The following is a 21,263-nucleotide window of genomic DNA, read 5'->3' on the forward strand; positions in this document are numbered from 1 at the left end:
TTCAGGATGCGGCCCTCTTTTTACTGACACACACAGTAGAGGATAAGTATTTTGATCTTTAAGTAAAAGTAGCAATACTACAATGTAAAAATAGCATGCGTTAATGTGTAAGATAGAGCACTAGATGGTAGACTTTAGTGACTAATACATAAATGAGCTGTTGCTGATCCGTTTAAAACTTCAGAATATTTTTTTTGTGTGGAACAAATGCACTTACTACTTTGTATATGTGCATACCGCTACATATGTATAGGCATTTGTGTCATTAGGAGTTAGTTGCAACACTTTTTAAAAAGGTGTTACAACCATCCCAATCCGTCTGTCGTTATTTAGCAAGCTGTGGCTGCAAGGTGGTTTGAAATTAGCATTGATAAAATACCTCACATTTTCTAATCTAATACAGGTTACATATTTGTAATTTACTTAATTCTAACTAACAACAAAATCTGTACTAATCAAAATACAGACTTGGTCCAAAAAAATTACTTTCATACCTAAAAATCTGCACACAGCTATGATATTTCACATGCAAGGTCAGAAGGAGGTGGCCACATTAAATTGATCTCTTGACCCTTTCTTAGTAAAAGTGGTGCTGTTGCAACCATGACTGGTCTTACATACTTAAAGTGTGCAACAGTACTTGAGTAGGCTAATATACTTAGTTATTCCACCACTGGACACACACACACTTTGCAACCTCATGATGAAGAGGAACACTTTCATGCAGAACTACACTGAATATACAAACTAGCAGTGACAATATCCATATTTTACTTTACCCTGATGTTTCTTTCCTCTTAGAATGGCACCAAAATTCAGGTTTACATTTGACAGATTTCCCTTAATAGTGCCACCATTTACAAAGACGTAGAAAAAAATAAGCAAGTCTTTTGTAGCTTTCAGACAATTGTCCTCAGTGATTCAGCATCTCTCTGTATCACACCCACACACTTGAACTATGCTCCCCGAGTAGCTACTTTAATATAACCAATTTACTTTAAAATGATTGAACTCTGTAAACAAACACAGGGCTGATTTGTTTCCAACAGTGACAAAAGAAGGCAACTCTGATGTTCATTCACCGAGCTTTGACATACACAAACTCCTTCATAAGTCTAATTATTTCTCATGATATATTAAACATTTAAATCTACATTATCAGGTATTTTTGATGCTACATTGACACATGCTTGTTCCAGAACCAGTTCCACTGTCCGCGTCTAGTATGCTGAGGTCCATTAAAGAGTGGCCTGCTGCTGAGGTGTCTGGAGGAGTCCTATCTTACTGCAGTGGGTGCCCTCTGTCTGTGTGGGATGTGAAGCTCAGCAGGATCCTAACCAGCTGCCACCACGAGTCCAGCCCTCAGCAGGGGGTTGAAACTGAAGAAACACCGTGGAAATGTTCTGTCTCACAGACCACACCAGGAGAACAGTAAGCAGAGGAAAATGCTTTGTTGTTGCATATAAAATAATGCGTTTGAAGATGCAACTCACCATCCTGCAACTGACTCGGTTTCATGGCTCATTTAGAATGATACGTCATCACAAAAGTGCGTAGGGGGTAGTTATGTTAATAGACACTTTACTATTAGAGACGAGCACAAAATCTGCTTTAAATGTCTTTTTTTTTTAATAAAGTCTTGGCCCGAATCCCTACAGTAATGCATACATAAACACTAAACCACATACTATTTTAATGCACATTATGACTCCAATTTATTGCAAATTGGAAGACAGGTTCATGTAATCCCACGGAAATCCTCACATCCTGCTATGGGCAACTTCAGTTTCCCCAAATATTTGTATTACTCACTTCAGGAAGAGTGAATGACTTAGACAGCTGTGGAGACTCTTTAAGACGGCTGGAAACAACCATTATAAGCCTTTAATTGAGTTGATTATTTCATCAGAAGGTGTAGAAATAGAGAGACATTGGTACAATGATTGGGGATAATAGTAATGGCACTTGATTGATTCTCTAGGAGTGAGAATCGCGTAGCGTCTGTTTTCCTTTCAACATACAAGTCACTCCTTCAATACTATATTCTATTACGGTCCTCTCTTGAAATGCTACGAACCAGTGAAGAACAAAAATTTAAAATCAGCGCTTTGTTGAATAGTGCACACGACAAATCTTTGTAACCAGTCTCAACATTCATGACTCTTAGTATTGGAAGACAGGATTTTTGACAAATTCTCATGAATAAATTTTGATTTCAAATTATTCCACAATACCAAATTATTTACTAATAAATAAAAATGGCTTATAATGAATAGTTGTGCATTTCATTTGGAAATGATGTCAATGTAAATTAATAAGTCAGTTAAACACTGGTTCCACTAAACAACATCTTCTGTCATACCCAACCTCACCATCCTTATCATCCACAAATATACAAATTCATTTTTTCCCCACTTTTTCCATTTATTTATTACAATTAATTCAATGTTATCCATCACTTTTCCATGTGTCAGCTACTCATCGTTTCCCATTTAAAAACAAGTCCAGTATGTGACTATCCTTAAGATGAATAGTCCTGAAGGGGAGGGAGGATGGGTGTGTGTTTTGAAAGTAAAGGACAGTTTTGTAGGAGGAAAGAAAGGAGGAAGTGATGTCCTCCCAGGAGCCTCTTCCATGTGAGGAGTTTTTTTTCATAAGCTATGTGAGATTATTTTTTATTCTGCTGTTGTTTTTGTCCTCTTCTTGCACTTTCGGGCCTTGTCTTATTTTCTCTCTATTCTACGTCCTCTGCGTCGTCTCCTTCGTCTCCGTCCATTAGCAAAGCGGCATACTTACTGGCTGAGCTGAACTTCTGAAGGCAAAACAAAACAGAACCCGGATCAGTACAGTTAGCCGTGGATGCTAAACAAATTAGAGCGTAGAGAGATTTTAACGTTCACAAGGAGGATGAAACATCATTAGGGACAATAATTGCATGACTGATGAAGGGCGGGTTATTGCTGTAAAAAAACCTACAAAAAAAAAAAAAGGTGCTGGGGAGCACTGGTAAAAACTTCAGGCTTTAGGGAAACCCTTTATGAAGAATAATTTAGGTGACGTCAATGTCTGACTAATCCTTGGCAGTGAAGGACTTACGGGGATTGGGGTTTCTTCAAATTTCTTTGGCTCTGGGGGTGGTCTGGAGTCTCGGTCTCTTCTGTTATCCTTTCTACAATCAGAGCGAACACTGGAGGTTAAAATTTATTGGTAAACCTCGGTGCTGAAAAGTTGACCCTCGCTGTGAATCCTCAAACACACAGCTAAAAAGACAAACTAAAAGGAGCACACATTTTGCTCATTTGTATCGTCTGAAAACTTACATCTACAGCACTCAGTTCACAACGTGCTCAGTTCTCATGTTCAGAAGGACAAATAAAATTCAGAAATGTCCCAAATTTCAGGCCAAATTTATGTTGTACTCTTGATGTTTTAGCGCTTAAATTGATAATTTCCCATGCTTCAGCATGGGGATTATAACTATTTGAAGTAGAAAAGGTAAAGCATTTAATGTGCCCACCGTAAATCATGATGTTCTTGTGTTCCTAGTGTCCACAACACTAGGAACAATGAATGCATCACCAGTTGTGTAACTGAGCATAGGCCATTCTTTACAGATGCCTAGTAAATGTCCTCCTTGTCTGATTAAGAACTTTGGAGTGGCTAGCTTTGGATGGCTGACCTGTCTGCCTCCTTCCTTCGGTCTCTGTTGGGCCCCTCTCCTCTGCCCCGCCCTGCTCCAGGCCCTGCTGGAACCCCTCGTGCCCGTGGGGGCCCCCGGTCCCGACGCACACCGTCAGCCTTGTTCTCATCTTAAAGGAGATGCCAGACAGTTGAGTGAAGGGAGGTTGTTGGACTTTATACAGTAGACTACACTCAACACACTGCAGCATAAAAAGCCACTGGGTGAAATATAGTGTTCGTCACTGATATAGGGCCAAATGAGAGGTGTACAACTGCTTGAATGCAAGCTGAGCTCGTACAGTGTAACTCATTTCATTTAAATTTGATATTGGCTTAAAAGTTTTGCCAAAAGGTTTACAAAACAGTAAACAAAAAAAAAAAAAAAAAAAAAAAGTAGAAATCTGAAAAGGTCTTACTCTGATACAGCACTGCAAACAATTAAATAGGTATTCAATGTTTTCACAATTGGCCAGATAGCTTGAGTTTGAGTAGGGTTGGGTATCGTGGGTATCACAGAAAGGCTCTTTTATAGAGTTTTTTTTTTTTTTTTTTAAATAGAAAATTGTTTAAATTTAACAATATTTTAATGTTTTAAAGTACTTAAATATATAATAAGTGTGATATTTCTATGTCCGTTTCGGAGCGACAGAGGGGAAAATATTTCAGTTGACACATTAAGTGGAACCGAAATCTGCGTTCTAATCCGTTCCGATTCCTACCAGTTGCGTAGGAACCGGTTCCATAGTTGAACCGCGTTACGGTACCCAACCCTAAGTTTAAGCGCGATATAATTTTTCCAAGTCAGAATTGTGGTGCATGTGCATATTATTCTGCACCATATATGTTACTTTGATTATTTGTATACCAATGCAGACTAATAATGTGAGACATATTTCAGTGCTCCCCTTGTTATGAATAAACTCAGCAGAAAGATGAGTTCATGACCGGCTCCGGTCAGAGACAACTCACTTTGCCAAATATGTCCACTATGATACAGGTACAAAGTAGTGTGAAATGTGAGGATAACAGCTGCTCTTGCACCTCGTCGTGTGCATGAGCCAGTCTTGATGAAGTTGCGTTGTTTCAACAATGTTAAAAACATGTATGGAGGCTGAATATCATTGGGTTTAAGCTATGAGCTGAGGAACAAAAGATAGCTAGCCGAGGCTAATTTATACAGTAAAAACACTGCAGCGTTATGCTGTCCATCTCAGCTAAAAATGTCTTGCTGAGTCGAGTGATAAACTAACAAAGTGGTGTGTAGAGCCCTGTAGAGTATCTGTATGCTAATTATATATTATATATAGATTGAGAGTGGCTGCCGACTTGAGTCTATTTCAAATTCAACACATTATTGCAGATGTGTGCAAGTGCTTTTTGTTTACACAAATGTCTCCCTTCAGTTTCCCTTGTTTTTGTTGACTCCTTTTATAGTTGACATGGTTTGTTCAATTGTATCCAGTCTACATGCTGAGGTTGGTTTTGGGTAAAATCCCCCACTCGTCAGAATGGCCTTACCTTTTTCAGATCCTCTTTCATCTGCAGAACTTGGGGAGCTAAAGAGAAAGTAGGAACAGTCAGGAAAAGGTATAAAAATGTTTTTACTTTTCTACAAGCCTTTTAATAGCTAATTTGGGGTGTGAAAGGTTTTAAAAGTTTTAAAATGGCCGTTTCTGAGCAGCGCGTTCCTGAAAGTCTTCCTAACATGCAGTATAGGGGTTTTTCCATACACGTGCTGTTTTGGCTTGACTCGGTGCGTCAGCCCAACATGGCAGGGATTTGCATTTCCATTTCAACAGGGCTGCCCGCTTCGCCAGTAGCGTGGCTTGACTTTTCTGGCTACGGCTCTATAGGTTGCTTTGTGTATTTTGGCCGTTTTCATATTTTTCAACATTCTAATGTCACAGAAACCACTAAGAGTGAATCTTGCGTCTGCGATGTGTCATTTTTGTCGCGGTGCTCTACACAAATGTGGCACCCACTCGCCTGCTGTTATTGCCGGCTCTCTGGAGCTTGTCTGGCAAAAGGCGCGGTTTCGGCAGCACCCTGGTAGACAATAACCTTATATTTTTAGGTTCATGAAATATACCCGCATTTACGAATATCTAGTTCTTTTAGAAGCCCCCATAAGTCTCACTTGAGTTCTCACCGGAGCTTGGGAGGAGCTGAACCACTTGGGGAAACAGGAGAGACTGGAGGTCGTCCATCACCCTCACTAGAGCCTGTGCTGGCTGCACTTCTCTTGGCCCAGACGTTCTCCTTTGGAGGAGGTGCAGGCATCACCTTCAACGGCTCCTTGGAGGAGCTAATAGGGGGGGGCTGCGGGGAGGCCCCGGGGGAGGAGGGCTCACCTTCTCTCCCACTGAAAACCTCATTCTCCCCAGAGCGCTCGCTATCTCGACACCGGGAGCCTGGTGGATGAAAAGAGCAGCACGTTGTTTCTTACGGTTTTACATCACTGAAGTCCTTATTTTATAACACTTTTACCACTTGATCATTTTTAGTTTGGCTTGGTTGTTTTGTTTGAAGTACACTGAAACTATAATAACTAACTTCAAGTGGAAGGCAGCATTTTTTGAGACACAATACAAAGTCTAAAATGTACCAAAAATCAAGACTACAGAGTTTATAGGGCGAAACCAGATCCCTGAAGGCAAGCTCTATCGAAACGGAATGCAGAGGTATCTCACCTCTTCCAGAAGTACTTCCTTGCTGTGAAGACTCGCTTCCTGTGCGAGATCGCTCAGTATGAGGTTCTTCATTGCGCCAGCTTGGGTCCCTGAAAACAATAGAAAAAGCTTACTGTATGGTTATAAGACAGCAGTCTATTTAATGAAACCATGTTCGCTATTGATTAGTACAGAAGCAAAAAAAAAAAAAAAAAAAAAAAGTATTCGGAACAGCCCTACTTTCTCTGTTGCCTATAATATAATTTCCACTCAGGACAGTTTTACTACGTTAGAGCTAGCTGGCTAACCTTTGCTTGCTTGCTAACGTTACCGCTAGCAAAATACTATCCGAGTGGATATGTTAGTTGGCTTGCAAAATGACTTCGCCAGCTAACATGATCCATGATACCAACTTACGTATTATGACAGAGTTGATTTTAGCCAAAAAATAATGATGTAATGATACGAGATACTCTCGTATGTCACGTCACTGTATTGGCCAATGGCCAGGATAGGTCAGTATTTAAATATAAACTACACACAAAATATGTTTTTCATTGTACACATAATCACGTGTCTTCATATGATGTTAGATTTTTCTTAAGTGTAAATAACTGCTTTGTCTGTCTCCTTAACTTAAGTGCAATGTAACTGCAGAGTATGCTGCTTTGTCACAAATCAATGTTCCTGAAATATATTTAAGCATAAACACAGACTCCTCCAAAAAAAAGGAAGTATTTGAAAACACTTCATAAAAAAAAACATTGAGTTATGTGACCATCCATGTCAACTCCTGACCTGTCTCGCATCTTTCTGTCGGGTCCCCGGCCTTTGTCCTCCTCCAGCTGCCTCTGCAGCCTCTCTTCCTCTTTCTTCAGCCTCTCCTCCACCTCCCTCTCCTTGGCTGCTGTATCAACCGGCTTAGCTGCACCAAAGATGGACGAGGCCCTGCTGCCGGAGCTCGGAGCTGCAGCTGGGGAAGTACCACCGCCGCCGCCACCACCACCACCGCCACCGCCTTCCTCCTCCTTGGGCACGCTACGGGGCTTAAGGTTCAACTTAGGTCTCTGCTGAGGACCTGCTGTGAGAATAGGAAAAAAAACTATATTAATATGGAGTAGTGTGGAGGTGAATATCATGGTGTTAGCACAGTCAAGCTCTACTCTTTGACAAAAAATAAAAACGCTAAACTGCAGATTTTCTAATCGTCAGCACAGTGGCTCAGTGGTTAGCACTTCTGCCTCACAGCAAGAAGGTTCTTGGTTCGAATCCAGGTTGTTCCGGGCCTTTCTCTGTGGAGTTTGCATGTTCTCCCCGTATTCGCGTGGGTTCCCTCAGGGTGTTCCGGTTTCTTCCCACCATAAAGACATGCATGCTAGGTAATTAGGACTACAGTTGGCGCACTTACAGAAATGTTGATTAATGTGCATTGTCCTAATCAAATAAACTTACAATAGATTCTGAAGGCATGTGAAAGCCTCTTACTGTAATTGCTAACTTAAAAAAAAAAAAAAAAAAACATTTATTAGTGGTACACCACATTTTCTGTTAAGAATAAGTCGAGCAAACACTCAAATAGATTATCCTATCAAACTACTTGATAGGATGAGTTAAAGCAGACAAATCATGCTCATTTTCAGGTTCATACTTTTTAAATATTTCAAGGCTCCAGACTGCGACCAAATCATCGTTTGCGAGCAATTTTTTGAGATAGTGCGAGTATTTTTTATATAAGATAAGGACTTAGCCTCCTCCTCTCTTTATCCCACTTTGTTTACGGTCTCAAACTGGCTTGCGTGCACTTCCGGTTGGCTGAGGTGTGTTCAAAGACCTTGGCAGTGTTGAATTCTGTCTCGTCACAAAAACGATCGCAATTTTACTCAGCGTTGTCTCGGTCGCAGACAAAAAGGACGGGATATTATTTAAATACCCAAACTGCGGGATATCACTTAAGTGCCCGTGCATTCACTGATGTATTTGCATTTTTACATAAATGCTAATGTCAACTCCGACATTTGCTACACGCTGCGGTACCGTTCCCTCGCTTGGCGAGAAAGGTACAGCAGAGGATGTGACAGCAGAGAGCGGAGACCGCTTCGATAAAAAAAAAAAATATATATATATATATACACATGCTGCTAAATATATTTACCTCGTGAAAACAAATAGTGCTTGTGTGAGTCTCGTGAGCTCATCTGTCTCTGGCTCCCTCATCACTCAATATTTCCCACACTGGGTGTTAGATAGTTAGATACTCCCCTTTCCATGGAAGTTTGATCACCTTAAATATGTATGTGTTATTTACAAAAAAAAGACAGAAGGGAGGAAGGGAGAGCCTGTATGAGGCAGAGGCAGTAATACAGTACATCGACAGAAATAGTACTTTGATTACATTTCTGAATGTGCATTTGTTAAGCATCATAAGCATCATTCAATTAAAATGTGACTGAACTAAAATAAGACAGCAGATTGTAGTTTATTTATTACCAAAGCATTTATCTGTAATACAGTTAAAATGGGTGACTGTGCACCCCTACATTTTCTGCCTGTGCCCCTACAATTTTTTAGTTAGGGGTTACAGTAGCCTGGTCCTACCAGACTCTCGTACATTTCATTTGTACAGAGAGTCTGGCCCCTCTCCATTGACAAGTGTTAACTTCCTTGACGGCGTGTACTCTGTTGAAGTTTAATACTATTGGATCTGCCCAGAGCCCCTCTGGTAGCCTGGCTCCGCCCTCCTACGTACTGTTTGGTAGGACCAGGCTAACAAGAGGGGAGACGACAACAACTATCGGCTTAGCATCGCTAGCGTTCGCCTTAGACAACTCCTTCACCACTAACGGAGCGAGCTGGAAAATCAAACTTTTCCCGAACCCTGTGGTGAGGAGGGCCACAACATCATGGCCACCAACAAAACTCAGCAAAGATTGTTCTTGCTCGGGTTTTAACTTCTGGATATTCGGCAGCGCTGCCACAACGGACCGAATGGCTTCGCTCGCATCTTTCTTTGCCACCATTACGGAACTACAACTCAAACTAGCGCACAACCTCAACGTCATCGTTTTCAGCCACTCCTTCTGTTCGCTGATTGGACCGACAAAGATTTGGTCGGAGAAAACCCAAGAATATACCGCAAACCCAGATGGTGTACTGAAGGAAAATGAAAATTGAGCCGAAGTACGTATGAGGGCGGAGCTAGGCTAGGGGCTACAGTGCTCCTAGTAAAAAAAAAATTTAGTCTGGAGCCCTGTATTTACATATTTTGGGTTTCTACTAGAACAAATCAGTCTTTTTCTCATACTGTCTATCTGAATATACCTGTATTCACCCACTGTCTGAAACGCTCCGTTTTAGCACCTGTCTCTTTAAGAGCTGTTACGCACCAACCAGACGGCCGACCGTCGGCAGAAAAGGCAATCGGACTGACCAGTCGGGTCCCCGAGGTCTAAAAAAAAATGCCTCAAAACACACTGAGGCGACGCCGACTTCATCGTACGCTCTGCGGGTGCGCGAAACTTAATACGTCTCCATAGCAGCAGGCGGCGCTTCTCTGTATTGTTTCTCAGAAAATTAAAACCGGCAGTTGATAGGACGAATGCGTCACGTGGGTCTTTTTTCTCCGGAAATTCACAGCCAGACTGTCATGGCGGCTTGTTCAGAATACGATCTCATATTGTACTAAAATAGTTCATCGAAACCTGTTTCTGAAAACATTTTAAGTGAGAAATAGGCCGTGCAGTTGCTCAATCTGTCTTCATTTCAGATCATCAAAGGTCAGTTTAAAAGATTTGTCAGATTTTGAGAGGCTCATCCGCTCGCCATTTCCAGGTGAGTCCCGACTGCCCTGTCTCCGACTGAGCATGTCGGGTCGTCCAAAATGAAGGCCAACAGCTCCTCCGACGGATGGCGGCACGGAACACACCGAACAGACTCGAGTCACTGACCTCGCCAGACTGTCCAACGGCTGATTATCGGGTTGGTGTGTCAGCACCATAAGACCCCCACCCAAAAAGCCCAGTCTGCTCCGATTGGCTTGACAGAAAAATATGGCACACCTTTGCAAAGGTAGTACTCAAGCTGTGGGTAGAGATACTCAGATGTGGGAGGTATATTCTAATGAGCCTGTATGTGACATGGGGAGCCAAACCTAAATGGCTGAATCCCATGTTTTCTGATCTAGGCAGCCCACAAAAAATGACTGGGTTGTCTTATCATTTAACAGTTTGTGGTATGCTAAGCACCCCAGATACCCAAATGGATGTGCACAAGCACTGAAAAAGTTAATTTTCATACGTCCCCTTTATTAAATAATGCTGATGAAAAGTAGTATTTGTATATTCATACTCACTCTCACCTCTCTCCTCACGCCTCTCATCCGTACGTCTCTCGTACCGGTCCTCGCGGTCGCCATAACGATCCCGTTCCCCATAACGATCACTGCTACCTCGACTGTCATCATAGTCACGACGGAAGCCACTGCCAAAGGCACGACGACTTCCTCCACCACCACGAGAGTCAAAACCTAGAAGGATGGCAGGAGAGAAAAAGGTTAAGAGATGAAAATGGAAGTTTATAAACAAGTGTATAGAATTGTATTTAAAAGGTTGCAGCAGGTAGTCATGTAAGCCAATGACTTGATTAAGATGTTATGATCAGGAAGCCAAAGAGCTGCTGACACAGCCAGGTGGATCTGAAGAACAAGAACAATGACACACCTCCTCTATCGAAGTCTCTACGATCCCTGTCATCATAGCGATCCCGGAAGCGGTCTCTTCCTCCATCATAGCGGTCATTGTCCCGCCGTGGCCCATCTCTGAAACGATCCGGCTCATAGCGGTCCCGTGATCCTGCAAGAATTGTAACAGAATAATTTGTTTTCACTTACGGAGTTCCTCTGCTAATGAACTGTTGGTCTGACTAAGTTCTGGTTGTACATCAAATAGAGTTTGCATGGAAGAAATGCATTATTTTTTGTAGTCAACATTTTGGATAAACATATGAAAAGCTGTTATCATAACCCTGAAGCAAAATTAGGGAAAACATTTAGCAAAGGGAGTGAATTTGAACAATTTCGAATAGTTAGCTTGGTTTAACAAATTGTTTAAACTAATATTCTCCTAGGACATGAAAGTAGTATCAGTTTTTTATGCTAGTTAGGATGGGATTGACACCAGTGATACTAAGACACAGGTCGCTTCTGTCAAAAGCTGCCAACACAAATACTGGGATCAAGTGTGAAATAAGTATAGATGTCAAAGAACCAACAAAGCCAATTCTGACTCACTCTCTCCAAAAGCCTCCTCTCTCTTGGGAGGTCCATCGTCAGCATCTGAACTGGGCCGAGCCCTCCAGTCACTGTCTGTCTTGTCGGGACCCATGTCTGACATCCGTCCACCTCTGTCTCGGCCTCCCATAGAACCATTGTCTCTTTCTGAGGTGTGAAGAAAAAGGAGATATTACGTTTATTTATAGAATATAAAAGGTTGAGGGACATATTCCCATTTACTTTATCACTATAAATACTGGCCAGAAGAAGTCACAGCAAAGAAAAGTTAGCAATGTACCTTTATCATTAGACTGGTCTGCAATATCCACACGGATCCTTCGGTTTCCCAGGTTCTGTTGACATGAACAAATAGAGGGGACAAATAGTCATTCTTCCTAATTCATTTTGATGATGGAAATAAACGGTCATTCATAGTACAACGATAGATCTTTGTCCTTTTGTGCAGTGAGGCCAATAAATGAATGGTAACCCAAGATGTTATTGTGCAATACAACTATCGGGAAAGTCGTACGCTCATGTTAGTTCAGATCCAATGGTTAAAATAAAAATGCAGAAATATAAAACCAAGTTCTTGTTGCATCCGCTCACCTCCTCGTTGAGACTCAGGGCCCTCAGGAGGGAGTCCACATCATCAAATTCAGCATAGCCAAAGCCCTTTAGCCTCTCTGGGTTACTGGGCTCTCGAGGCAGACGCACTGCACTGATCTGGTGATGAAGACGGTGACAGAATTACATATCCAACAGAGAATGCACTGATCTGGGCCCAGCACTGTACAGTTCACCCGTTCAAGATGAGAAGAAACAAAGCGCAGAATGCAAGTGAAAAAAAATGGAAGAAAAGGGTCGACTTTAAAATGGAGGAAATGCCAGATGAGAATGTTAGTCATTCATTTCTGCTCTAACCCGAAATAAAAAATGCACAGGTCAGGACTTTAGTGACAAATCAGCAAGGTTATTTCGCTAATATTTGTTGACCTGCAAGGTCGTGACCATTTTAAGTCCCACTCTTTGACTTGACAAGCCAGAGGCAGGCGTCAGAGGACTTAAATTTAAAAGAAAATGTATGTATGCAACTGAGACTTTAACTTGAGTTTCACAGTTTGTGTTTCCATGCAGTAGCTGTAACCACAGAGTGCTATGTGTTATATGCCCGACACTGCATATGTGTGTGCTTGCTACACGTACTGCCAAGCCGCGGAAGAAGTCTTTGATCGAGTCCTCAGTGACATCATAGGGAAGGTTGCCCAGGAAAGCCGTGTAAGGCGGGCTGCGGGGCAGTCGGGACCGGTCGACATTGGGTTCACGAGCTGAGCGAGGTGCTGTGGGCAGGATGGACCGGTCAATGGGTGGTGCCCGGAATGAATCCTCCTCCGTGTGCCATGAGGTCGAGACTGGAGGGATGAAAAAAGAGAAAATTTCAAACAAATACCTAAAACTTCCCTTCAGTTACTGAACAACAATTGATTATTTTCTCTTGGATACTTGGCCCTTTACTGGAAAAAATATATATGCATTAGTCCCATTACATTCAAGAGACACTAGAACAAATCTTCCATTCAAATTGAGGCATTTTGTGGCAAATAGTTACCGTAAAATTGAAACCTTTATTGTCACACGCCCTTTTAGTTCAGCAGACACTTGAGTGTTCTGAGACAAGTGTATAATGCTGTTATTGTTCTGTGAGGTAGATATCATCATCATGAGATCACACCAAAAGCCATCTTGTCGGGCTTGAAGTAACGCGTTTGTGTTAGGCAGCTACAGGCGTGGTTTAGGTGTGTACGACGGCCGCGACTGTTCGTTCAAAACAAGAATGGCAGACGTGATAGACAGATGGTTCATCCAATCACCTGCCAGGCATTTATTTATTTTTTTTAAAGTGCCTGCCAGTTTCCAATGACGGCTTCTCAGATGGTTCTGTGTTAACAAACCACCTGGTGCGTCAGGTTATATGAACTAAACCGATAATCTGGTCATGGTTCACATCTCTCGCCTGCATCCGGGCACCGTGTCACTCACTCTAGACAGGGTTTCTACACGTTTCACCAAGTCAAATTTCTCAAAAAGACTCTAAGACCTTTTTAAAGACCATTATCAATGATATTTAAGGCCTGTATCACGACATCAAAAACAAAGTCCAATGTCAGAGTGAAACAATTCCCTGAATTCCTCATTGGCATTATAGGACTGGTGTCTAGATTGGCTAAAATTTAAGTTGCAGTTGGTCTCAATTGTAGTCGTAATACAGTGAATTATATTGGACTAGCGACAGAAAGAACTACAACACCACAGAATTAAAAAAAAAAAAAAATTCTAAAGCGCTGCAGGAAGATTTCAATGAGCATTAGAGGTAGCGTTACACTGACATAAGAAAATTAAAACCCGTTTGAAATTATTTAACCTAAGACCTAAAACACAATATTTCAGCAAATTTAAGACTTTGTAAGGCCTAAAATTTAGATTTTGAAATTTTTGACATTTTCTTTAGAGACTTTAAGACCCAGCGGAAACCCTGCATAGCACTGAAGTCAAAGTTATGTCCAGTAACTACTGTTTTTCAGTGTCCAGGGCAGTCGCCACAACAGAATATTTCCAGCAAAAAACACTGTTACAAATACAGGGGTTTCTTTCCTGCTTGACAAAATATACAGCTGCGCAAATATTGAAAAATGTAGGCAAATGTGGAGCTGTGTCTCCCTCCATGTTACAGAAGAGCCTGTGAGCGAGTGGGGGCAGAGTTGCCCGGAGAGTGAGAGGACAGATGCAAACACAGGCATGGCTTTATGGAAGAAATGGGTTATGTAACGCAACATCAAACTATATCGATAAACAGTAATGTCTCAGCCCATATATCATTTGAAAATACATCAATATACCTAAAAAAGTCGGTATACCGCCGAGCCCTAATACAAGCCACAATAGGATATGGGCAAGGGCTCATGACAAACTCCATTCAATGAGCCGATAGTTCATAGCCAATAGAAAAATCTGTGAATTTACTCAGCCAACCCTATTGTTCGGTTCATAATATGTTTTTTGTGTGATTAATGTAACATCCAAGGCCTTAAGCTAGGGTTGTGCGATAGTTTCTATTTTCATATAGGCAAACTGGTTTGTAATTAAGGATTTAAATTCACTGATCACTCGTGCTAATTAACGGGGCTCAGCGGGGGGACTTTCCGCTCCACTAGATACATCTCTAAATGCACAGTAGGACATTCTAGAGATTATTCTTTTATAACATCTTAGTTCTGATAGTAAATTAGTTTAAATCTTTTTAATACGAGCGTGGGAAAAACTATCGATCATCCCTTCAATGGCCGATATACCAACCCATCAGCAATTGGCAAAAGCCTACCTCAATCCACTCTATCCAACCACCATTTAGAATTCAAAACGGCCACCCCAAATCTGTACGAGAGTTAGGGCTTTCTTTCAAAACAGGGCAGTGGTAAGTTAACATGTCCAATGTCGTTACTAAATCTGAAAGAAAACTATAAAGATTAAAGTTTTACATTGCAAAAATGTAAAACTTGCAACTTGTAAAAAAAAACAAAAAAAAACAAAAACCTGCAGCAGTTTTTTTAGAGTTATGTTGTCATCTAAAGGTATTTAATTACTTTATTAATTTAACAATGTATGTATCATGGTTACAGACTAGAGGTCGACTGATTAATCAGCTGGCCGATTTGTCTTTTTTTTTTTTTTTTACATAATCGGTATCGCCCAATATCCGAGTATATCAAGCCGATTAATAGGCAGGCGCATCTGTGGTCACCCTAGTGTTGTTGTGGAACACGTGTTCAACGCACGCTGCCCCTAGAGTCAATTACCAGCAGAGTGAGCAGATCTCATCCAGTGCCTTTGGGAGGAGCTAAATTCCTTGGAGAAAACGGTAAGGATTAAATTCTTATAAGTACTATATATTTAATTAGTTAACTATGACATGTTACTGCCAACTTCAGAAAAAAACATGAATAGGTGACATAACGTTCGGCTACTTTGGATATTGATAGCGTAGTTGAAGTTGCATTATCACGATAGAAGGGTTGCTATCATGTCACAATAATTAAGCTAGAATTTTGCAATCACAGACAGTGGATCTGAGACTTTTTTTTTTGTTCGGTTTGTGTGTCTTGTATTTCAGAGGGTTGTCAATGCAGAGAAATAAGTTGTAAATAAAAGAGGGACCACCGCACCGAATCAGGCTAATGAAGGACTGGCTTTGCTAGTGTCGTTGCTAAGCACACAGTTTCGGAAAGACCAGAGGCTCCAACTAATGCTTTTGATAATGCATTCTCAAAATAGCAGTGTGTATAACGCGACAAACTTTATAACTGTCAACAATTCGATTTTATTTTTTTTACTTATTCGTATACACACTTCTAGTTTGGTGTCTGAGAGAATCACTCCCTCTCAGGCTGTGTGCCACCCACCCCCATCCCACACACACACACACACCCACCCACACCCACATGAGTCAAAAACGTGTTTGCACTTTACTATAGTTGATGCTGGCAATGCTCCTTATAATATAAATGCAACTAGTCGTTTGTGCACATGACTTTCACAATTAACTTTCCTCATTACATGTGTCTACGGTCTATGGGTCCTACATAGCATCTACAACGTCGCTAGTAGCCGGTGACGTCCTTGCATGCAGGCTGTGTAATACGTTTTTTCCCCCCTTTTTGTGATCATTAGGTTATGTCCATTTGGCTTTGTCCGTCAACAAACAAACCAAAAATACACGTTTCAGGACAGTTTTTGGGAAGATGATAGAAACGTTTTTAGCCTTGTATTACTTACAATGCATTGATTAGCTGAATTATAAAAAAAAAAAAAAAACGTTTTATATCTATACCCATCTATAAAATGACTTGAAGATGAAGATACTATACAAACATACTAACTTAACCTTGTATTTTCCCCCTTTTTTAGTCATTACAGTCTGAAAGCTGAAAAGAAAACCACCCCCTTATGGCAGCGCTTCACCCAGCCAACACCAGGGAAGGCCAAATGCATGTTTATTTGACTAAGTTTATTTTCTTCTTACCCGTTTCGTTTATTCAATACATTTTTTATATACATTATTTATAGAATGTTTTTACATTATACATTTTTAATTTAAGTATACAAGTGCAGATTGGTGAAGTGTTCAATAAATGTTTTTGTTGAGAAATTTTGTGTATCTTAAGTGATTATTAGTGTTACATTTTATCTTTCAAATAGAGGTTTAAAAACAAGCACATATCGGCCAAAATAAATCGGCAGCATTTATCGGCCATCGGCTGACCCTGATTTCTAAAGATCGGCATCAGCCAGAGAAAAACCCATATCAGTCGACCTCTATTACAGACAGCTATTTTAATAATGTAAGGGCTTAGGAGACATTAGGAAAAGAATGAGTAGCACTCATGTCAGCAGAAACTCCATGTTGTGATATTTTAACAGAAAAAATGATCTACATGGTTCACTGATTTCCTCTGCGTTTTTTTTTACTGCTCTATAAGGCCTGGGAAGAAAAGACCAGTAACAGTCTGCCACAAGACATTTACACTTAAAAGAACACAGTTGCTCATTTTATGTTCAGTGACTGCATGCTTCAATGCATTTTCCATTTCCATTCAACTATGAGACAACATAAGCAATAGAGTGATGAAATTGATCCTAATATTGTTAGATGGCAAAATGCAAGACAGACACAAGGTATGCTAGGTAAAGACTTTTTTTTGTATTTCAGTGTGCACTCACCATCTCCCTCCAGCTCATCAGTCTCATCGGCCCAGCTAGTGGACTTGGCTGGGTAGCTGGGGGGCGCATTGCTCCCTCCCTTGTCCTCTGCCAGGAAGTCAGTCAGAGTAAGGGTCTTCCCCTTCTTATTCTTCTTCTTAGCTGGAGAGGAGATGGACACAGAGTACATAGTCAGCCATGAAAGGAACATAGTAGGCCATGGGTTCATTGTCTATATTGATGTGTGTCAAGGACGTTTTTAAAGCCTTTATCATTTTCTAAAAGTTCTAAAATTGACCATTTGATACATTTTACCTATTTGTTTGGAAATGTACAGATGGCTGAAGAAAACACTGAGTTTGGGAGTAGCGGCAGAAGTGAAAGATGGTGTGTAAATTTCTGATTAGTGTCAAAACAGTATTGCCTTGTATTAGATTTCAACTGTTATTTTGAACAACTTAGTATAGTATTACAAAATATAGCTGTTGAAGCAGTGAAATGCCACACAACTGAGATTAATTCTTCAAACAACAACAACAGTCTGAGTTTGTGTGTCTCTCTCTACTCATGTGGACAGCTGCATTTCTGTGTAGACAAACACTATTTGTAGTGTGAAATGTTGTCCAGCTAAGCCAGATAAGTAGACTGCAATTTGTGAGTGATAACAATACCACTGACTTATTTCCCTTTTGGAACGTAAACAAACAGGGAGTGGTCTGCCTGTCCAACCTAACCAAAAAGGCTTGCATCCTTTTGATCAGCACCAAGTATACAATGCAATCATTGCGACAGGTTCAAACCACTCGACTGCATGTTTGAGGAATACACATTAGGGCCTGAATGCTCGATGAGTCACGTATCCATTGCAGAACCTTTCCTCAAAGTGTCTAGTTGAATTGGTTAGTTGAACAGTTGCCAGTTGCCCATTGGGGCTTCACACAGCTCAACTCATAGAGCAGGTCTGGTTTGTTTTGGTCTGAAGCAGAAAAAGGGGAGCAACAAAGCTGGCTGTGAGCTTCATTGTAAAATCCCAGCTGTCAGGACATTCTTTACATACATCGTTACAAAACCTGCACACATACAGAGCAACACAGACGGTTAAGAGCTCTTTCCCAGTACATAATGCTCAGTCATTGTTTACAACTAACAGGCCTAGCTGGTCTTGACTGCTTGTAACCTGTAAAACCGAAGAATAGTATACGGACTGCTTAGTAGCTTTCTTAGCGCTCCGCACTAATGTGACATTAGCAAGCTAGGAGCTGCGTAACGTTAACTTGTCAGTAACGTTACTGACTCTTGCTAAAACTACGGGCGCCAACAGTTAACTGCCTGGCTACATTACAAACGTAGGTTTTTTGTTTGCTATCTACACAGATCGCTTTTGTCTTTAGGTCTATGCAGGCTTAGTCAGCAAAGGAGTGCTGACGGGGAAAGTACCCCTGCTTAGCTGGCTAGGTTTTAGGGCCTAGTGCACGTCGCAGCGCCAGGATCCAAGTGCGCCATCATAGGAGCAAGACTTTGACCGGCCGGATGGGACGGCTCAAAGTTGTGAAGCTGCCAGGGAAGTATTCAGGATGCGACCTAACAGGCCCAGCTGCCCCGTTAAATCAAACACCGATACCAGGGAGCCAGGCTGCACACGTGGGGAGATTCCTCGGGCAGCCCGGACTTCTCGGCCCAACCCCTCCTCCACGACACGCGCTTGCGCCCGATGCCGATCTGCTCTAAGCGCCACGGCGAGCTCCGCCACGGAGATACAATGTGCCAGCGCTGCACGCAGTTAGCAGCATTTCATAACATGTCACAAAATGTCCAATACATGTAGTACTTTGCAAACTCAGAAGCGGACAACACAAACATGGCAATAACATTGTTCATGGAAAAATACCGCATGTAATCTGTAGGTTAAGTGTTCAGATTGTGCAAGTCGTTGCTTCGTTCATTCGCCTTCCTTCAGCAGTTACGCCTTTAACGGGCCAAAACAACCGAGGAACAGATTTATACACGCAGGACAACTACGCCAATCAATAAGACGAGGCATTAACAATCTAAAAACTTAATATGTTCAATTGTATCGACGTATAACCCGCTGAAATTCCCCCCATCCGACCCAGATCGTTCACCCTCATAAACCTCACCTGACGCCGCCATGTTGGAGAACGAGTTCTTCGTAGTAGTTCCCGGATGAACGCGTCAGAGGTTTATTATCGGGAGCGCGCATCGCCGTTCACGGGCCTGCTGTCTCCTCCCTTGGTTTGTTCACCCACCATGGATGAATGTCACTAACATCTGCTCAGCTTGACATTTCTTCTTCCTTTTCTGTCATATTTGTCACTGAACTAACGTTAGTGTAACTAACAGGGCTGTTCATTGATTTCTCTTTTATAGCAGTCTCTGTCTCTAAATCATTAGACACAAAATCATTATGCAGCTTTAAATATTTATATTTATAAGAATCTGAATCCGCTTTATTGGTCAGGTAGGCTATTGCATCCTACACGTACAAGGAATGTGACTCAGTTTTTTTTCATTATCTCAGTGTAGGCTACTTACACAGAAATAGACATAATAGCACAAGAACCACAAAGCTGAACAAATAAAGGTAAAGAATAGACAGGACTATTTTGTAGGCAACACAAAAAGGCATATAGCCTATATACAGTGCATATATAAAAAAGCACAAATAAAATGACAAACAACCAAAATAAAATAAAACGCCTGTATACAAGTCAAGGGTTTCTGTAAGTACATAAACCATACAAATAGTGCAAAGAAATGATGTACAGTTTGTGCATATACATGTCTATATAGCCCTACAGTGCATTTTAAACTGTGAAAAAAAAAAAAAAAGTTTATAATGGGAGCAAGGGGATGTTTTGTTGTTGTTACAGGGTTGTTATTGACAGACTGATTTAGGTGTTCATCATGGTGAAAGCCTGAGGGAAGACAGTGGCATACAGTGCTCTGTAGCACCTACTAAGGGGAGAAGTTGGAACAGCTTGTGTCCAGGTGGTAAAACGGGTCTGCAGTGATATTCCCAGCCTGTTTCCTAACTCTAGAGAATGATCGTTAATTCTTTTTGCAGTCCTGGCCAGAGCTGGCACAGGAAGTACATCCTCTGCTTGGCCTTTTTACTGATGGTGTCTATATGTTAGGCATCCACACAGGTCCTGGGAGATGGTGGATCCCAGAAACCTGAAGGCCTCCACAGCAGACACAGTGCTAATAGTTAGGCCTAATATAGTTAATAAATAATTATTTATTTGAAATTTTAACAAAACGTCAACTCTGACTACTTACCAATTTATTTTATTTCCCTTATGCAATTGTTTAATAGATTTAATAAATACTCCACAAAATAATCAGTTCACACAGAGAGTTTTTAGTATTCACCAGGTTAATCACAAACAGCAAGGGAAACTCTGCCACAATGTTCATGTTTTGTATGCTACTAGTTTTAAGTATATATTTAGAATAAGGGACTGCAGTGACTGCAAGGAGAGGGACATTGTTTCACTAAGAATTTGTTTATTTTGCAAATGGCAATAACTTATAATAAGTTCTCTCTTGTAAACTTACTGGGTTAAGATGAGTTCTTTTATGGTGAATGAAAGGCTTGATCCGACAAAGTAGGTCATCGAATTGTTGTGCAGACATTCTGAAGTATTCAAAGTGCTTCTCTTCGTCTATCATCCTCATTTGTTTCACGAGGATATTGAACTCACCATATTTATGTCTGGCGTTATTCAAAGGACGAACATTCCACCTTCTTTTTCTTCATTTCTTTGAAAGCAGGCTCAAAAGCAGCTGTTCTTCCTCATCCATTGACTCCAATATCATCTTAGCCACTGTTGACATTGACGTCAATGCTGCTGCCAGTTCTGCCATTGTTT

At 41.2% G+C, this 21,263-nt stretch overlaps 1 protein-coding gene across 7 annotated transcripts; it reads right to left on the reverse strand.

Annotated features, from left to right (window-relative positions):
• Positions 1–1,851: 1,851 nt before the first annotated feature.
• On the reverse strand, positions 1,852–19,636 carry eif4ba (eukaryotic translation initiation factor 4Ba). 7 transcript variants are annotated; one of them, XM_036002109.1, is made up of 15 exons: positions 19,509–19,636; positions 17,392–17,532; positions 12,823–13,028; positions 12,226–12,342; positions 11,915–11,969; positions 11,635–11,781; positions 11,066–11,197; positions 10,705–10,872; positions 7,149–7,428; positions 6,372–6,460; positions 5,831–6,092; positions 5,200–5,237; positions 3,680–3,809; positions 3,097–3,169; positions 1,852–2,812 (listed from the first exon to the last, which is right to left on the reverse strand). In XM_036002109.1, the coding sequence occupies exons 1-15, from the start codon at positions 19,519–19,521 to the stop codon at positions 2,735–2,737; spliced, it is 1,929 nt and encodes a 642-aa protein (XP_035858002.1). In that variant the 5' UTR covers positions 19,522–19,636; the 3' UTR covers positions 1,852–2,734. The 7 variants fall into 7 exon arrangements, with proteins under 7 accessions (XP_035858002.1, XP_035858001.1, XP_035858000.1 ...); XM_036002108.1 differs by having other exon boundaries at positions 7,149–7,431; XM_036002107.1 differs by having other exon boundaries at positions 10,699–10,872.
• Between the last annotated feature and the right edge of the window lie 1,627 nt (positions 19,637–21,263).

Source organism: Sander lucioperca, chromosome 6 (assembly GCF_008315115.2).
Source record: "Sander lucioperca isolate FBNREF2018 chromosome 6, SLUC_FBN_1.2, whole genome shotgun sequence".
Lineage (NCBI taxonomy): Eukaryota > Metazoa > Chordata > Actinopteri > Perciformes > Percidae > Sander > Sander lucioperca.

Coding starts and splice junctions, on each gene's coding strand:
- eif4ba (XM_031324270.2), bottom strand. Junction 11,782..11,914: donor AGACCAGTCTAATGATAAAG/GTACATTGCTAA, acceptor TTCACACCTCAG/AAAGAGACAATGGTTCTATG. Junction 2,813..3,096: donor TTGAAGAAACCCCAATCCCC/GTAAGTCCTTCA, acceptor TTTTGCCTTCAG/AAGTTCAGCTCAGCCAGTAA.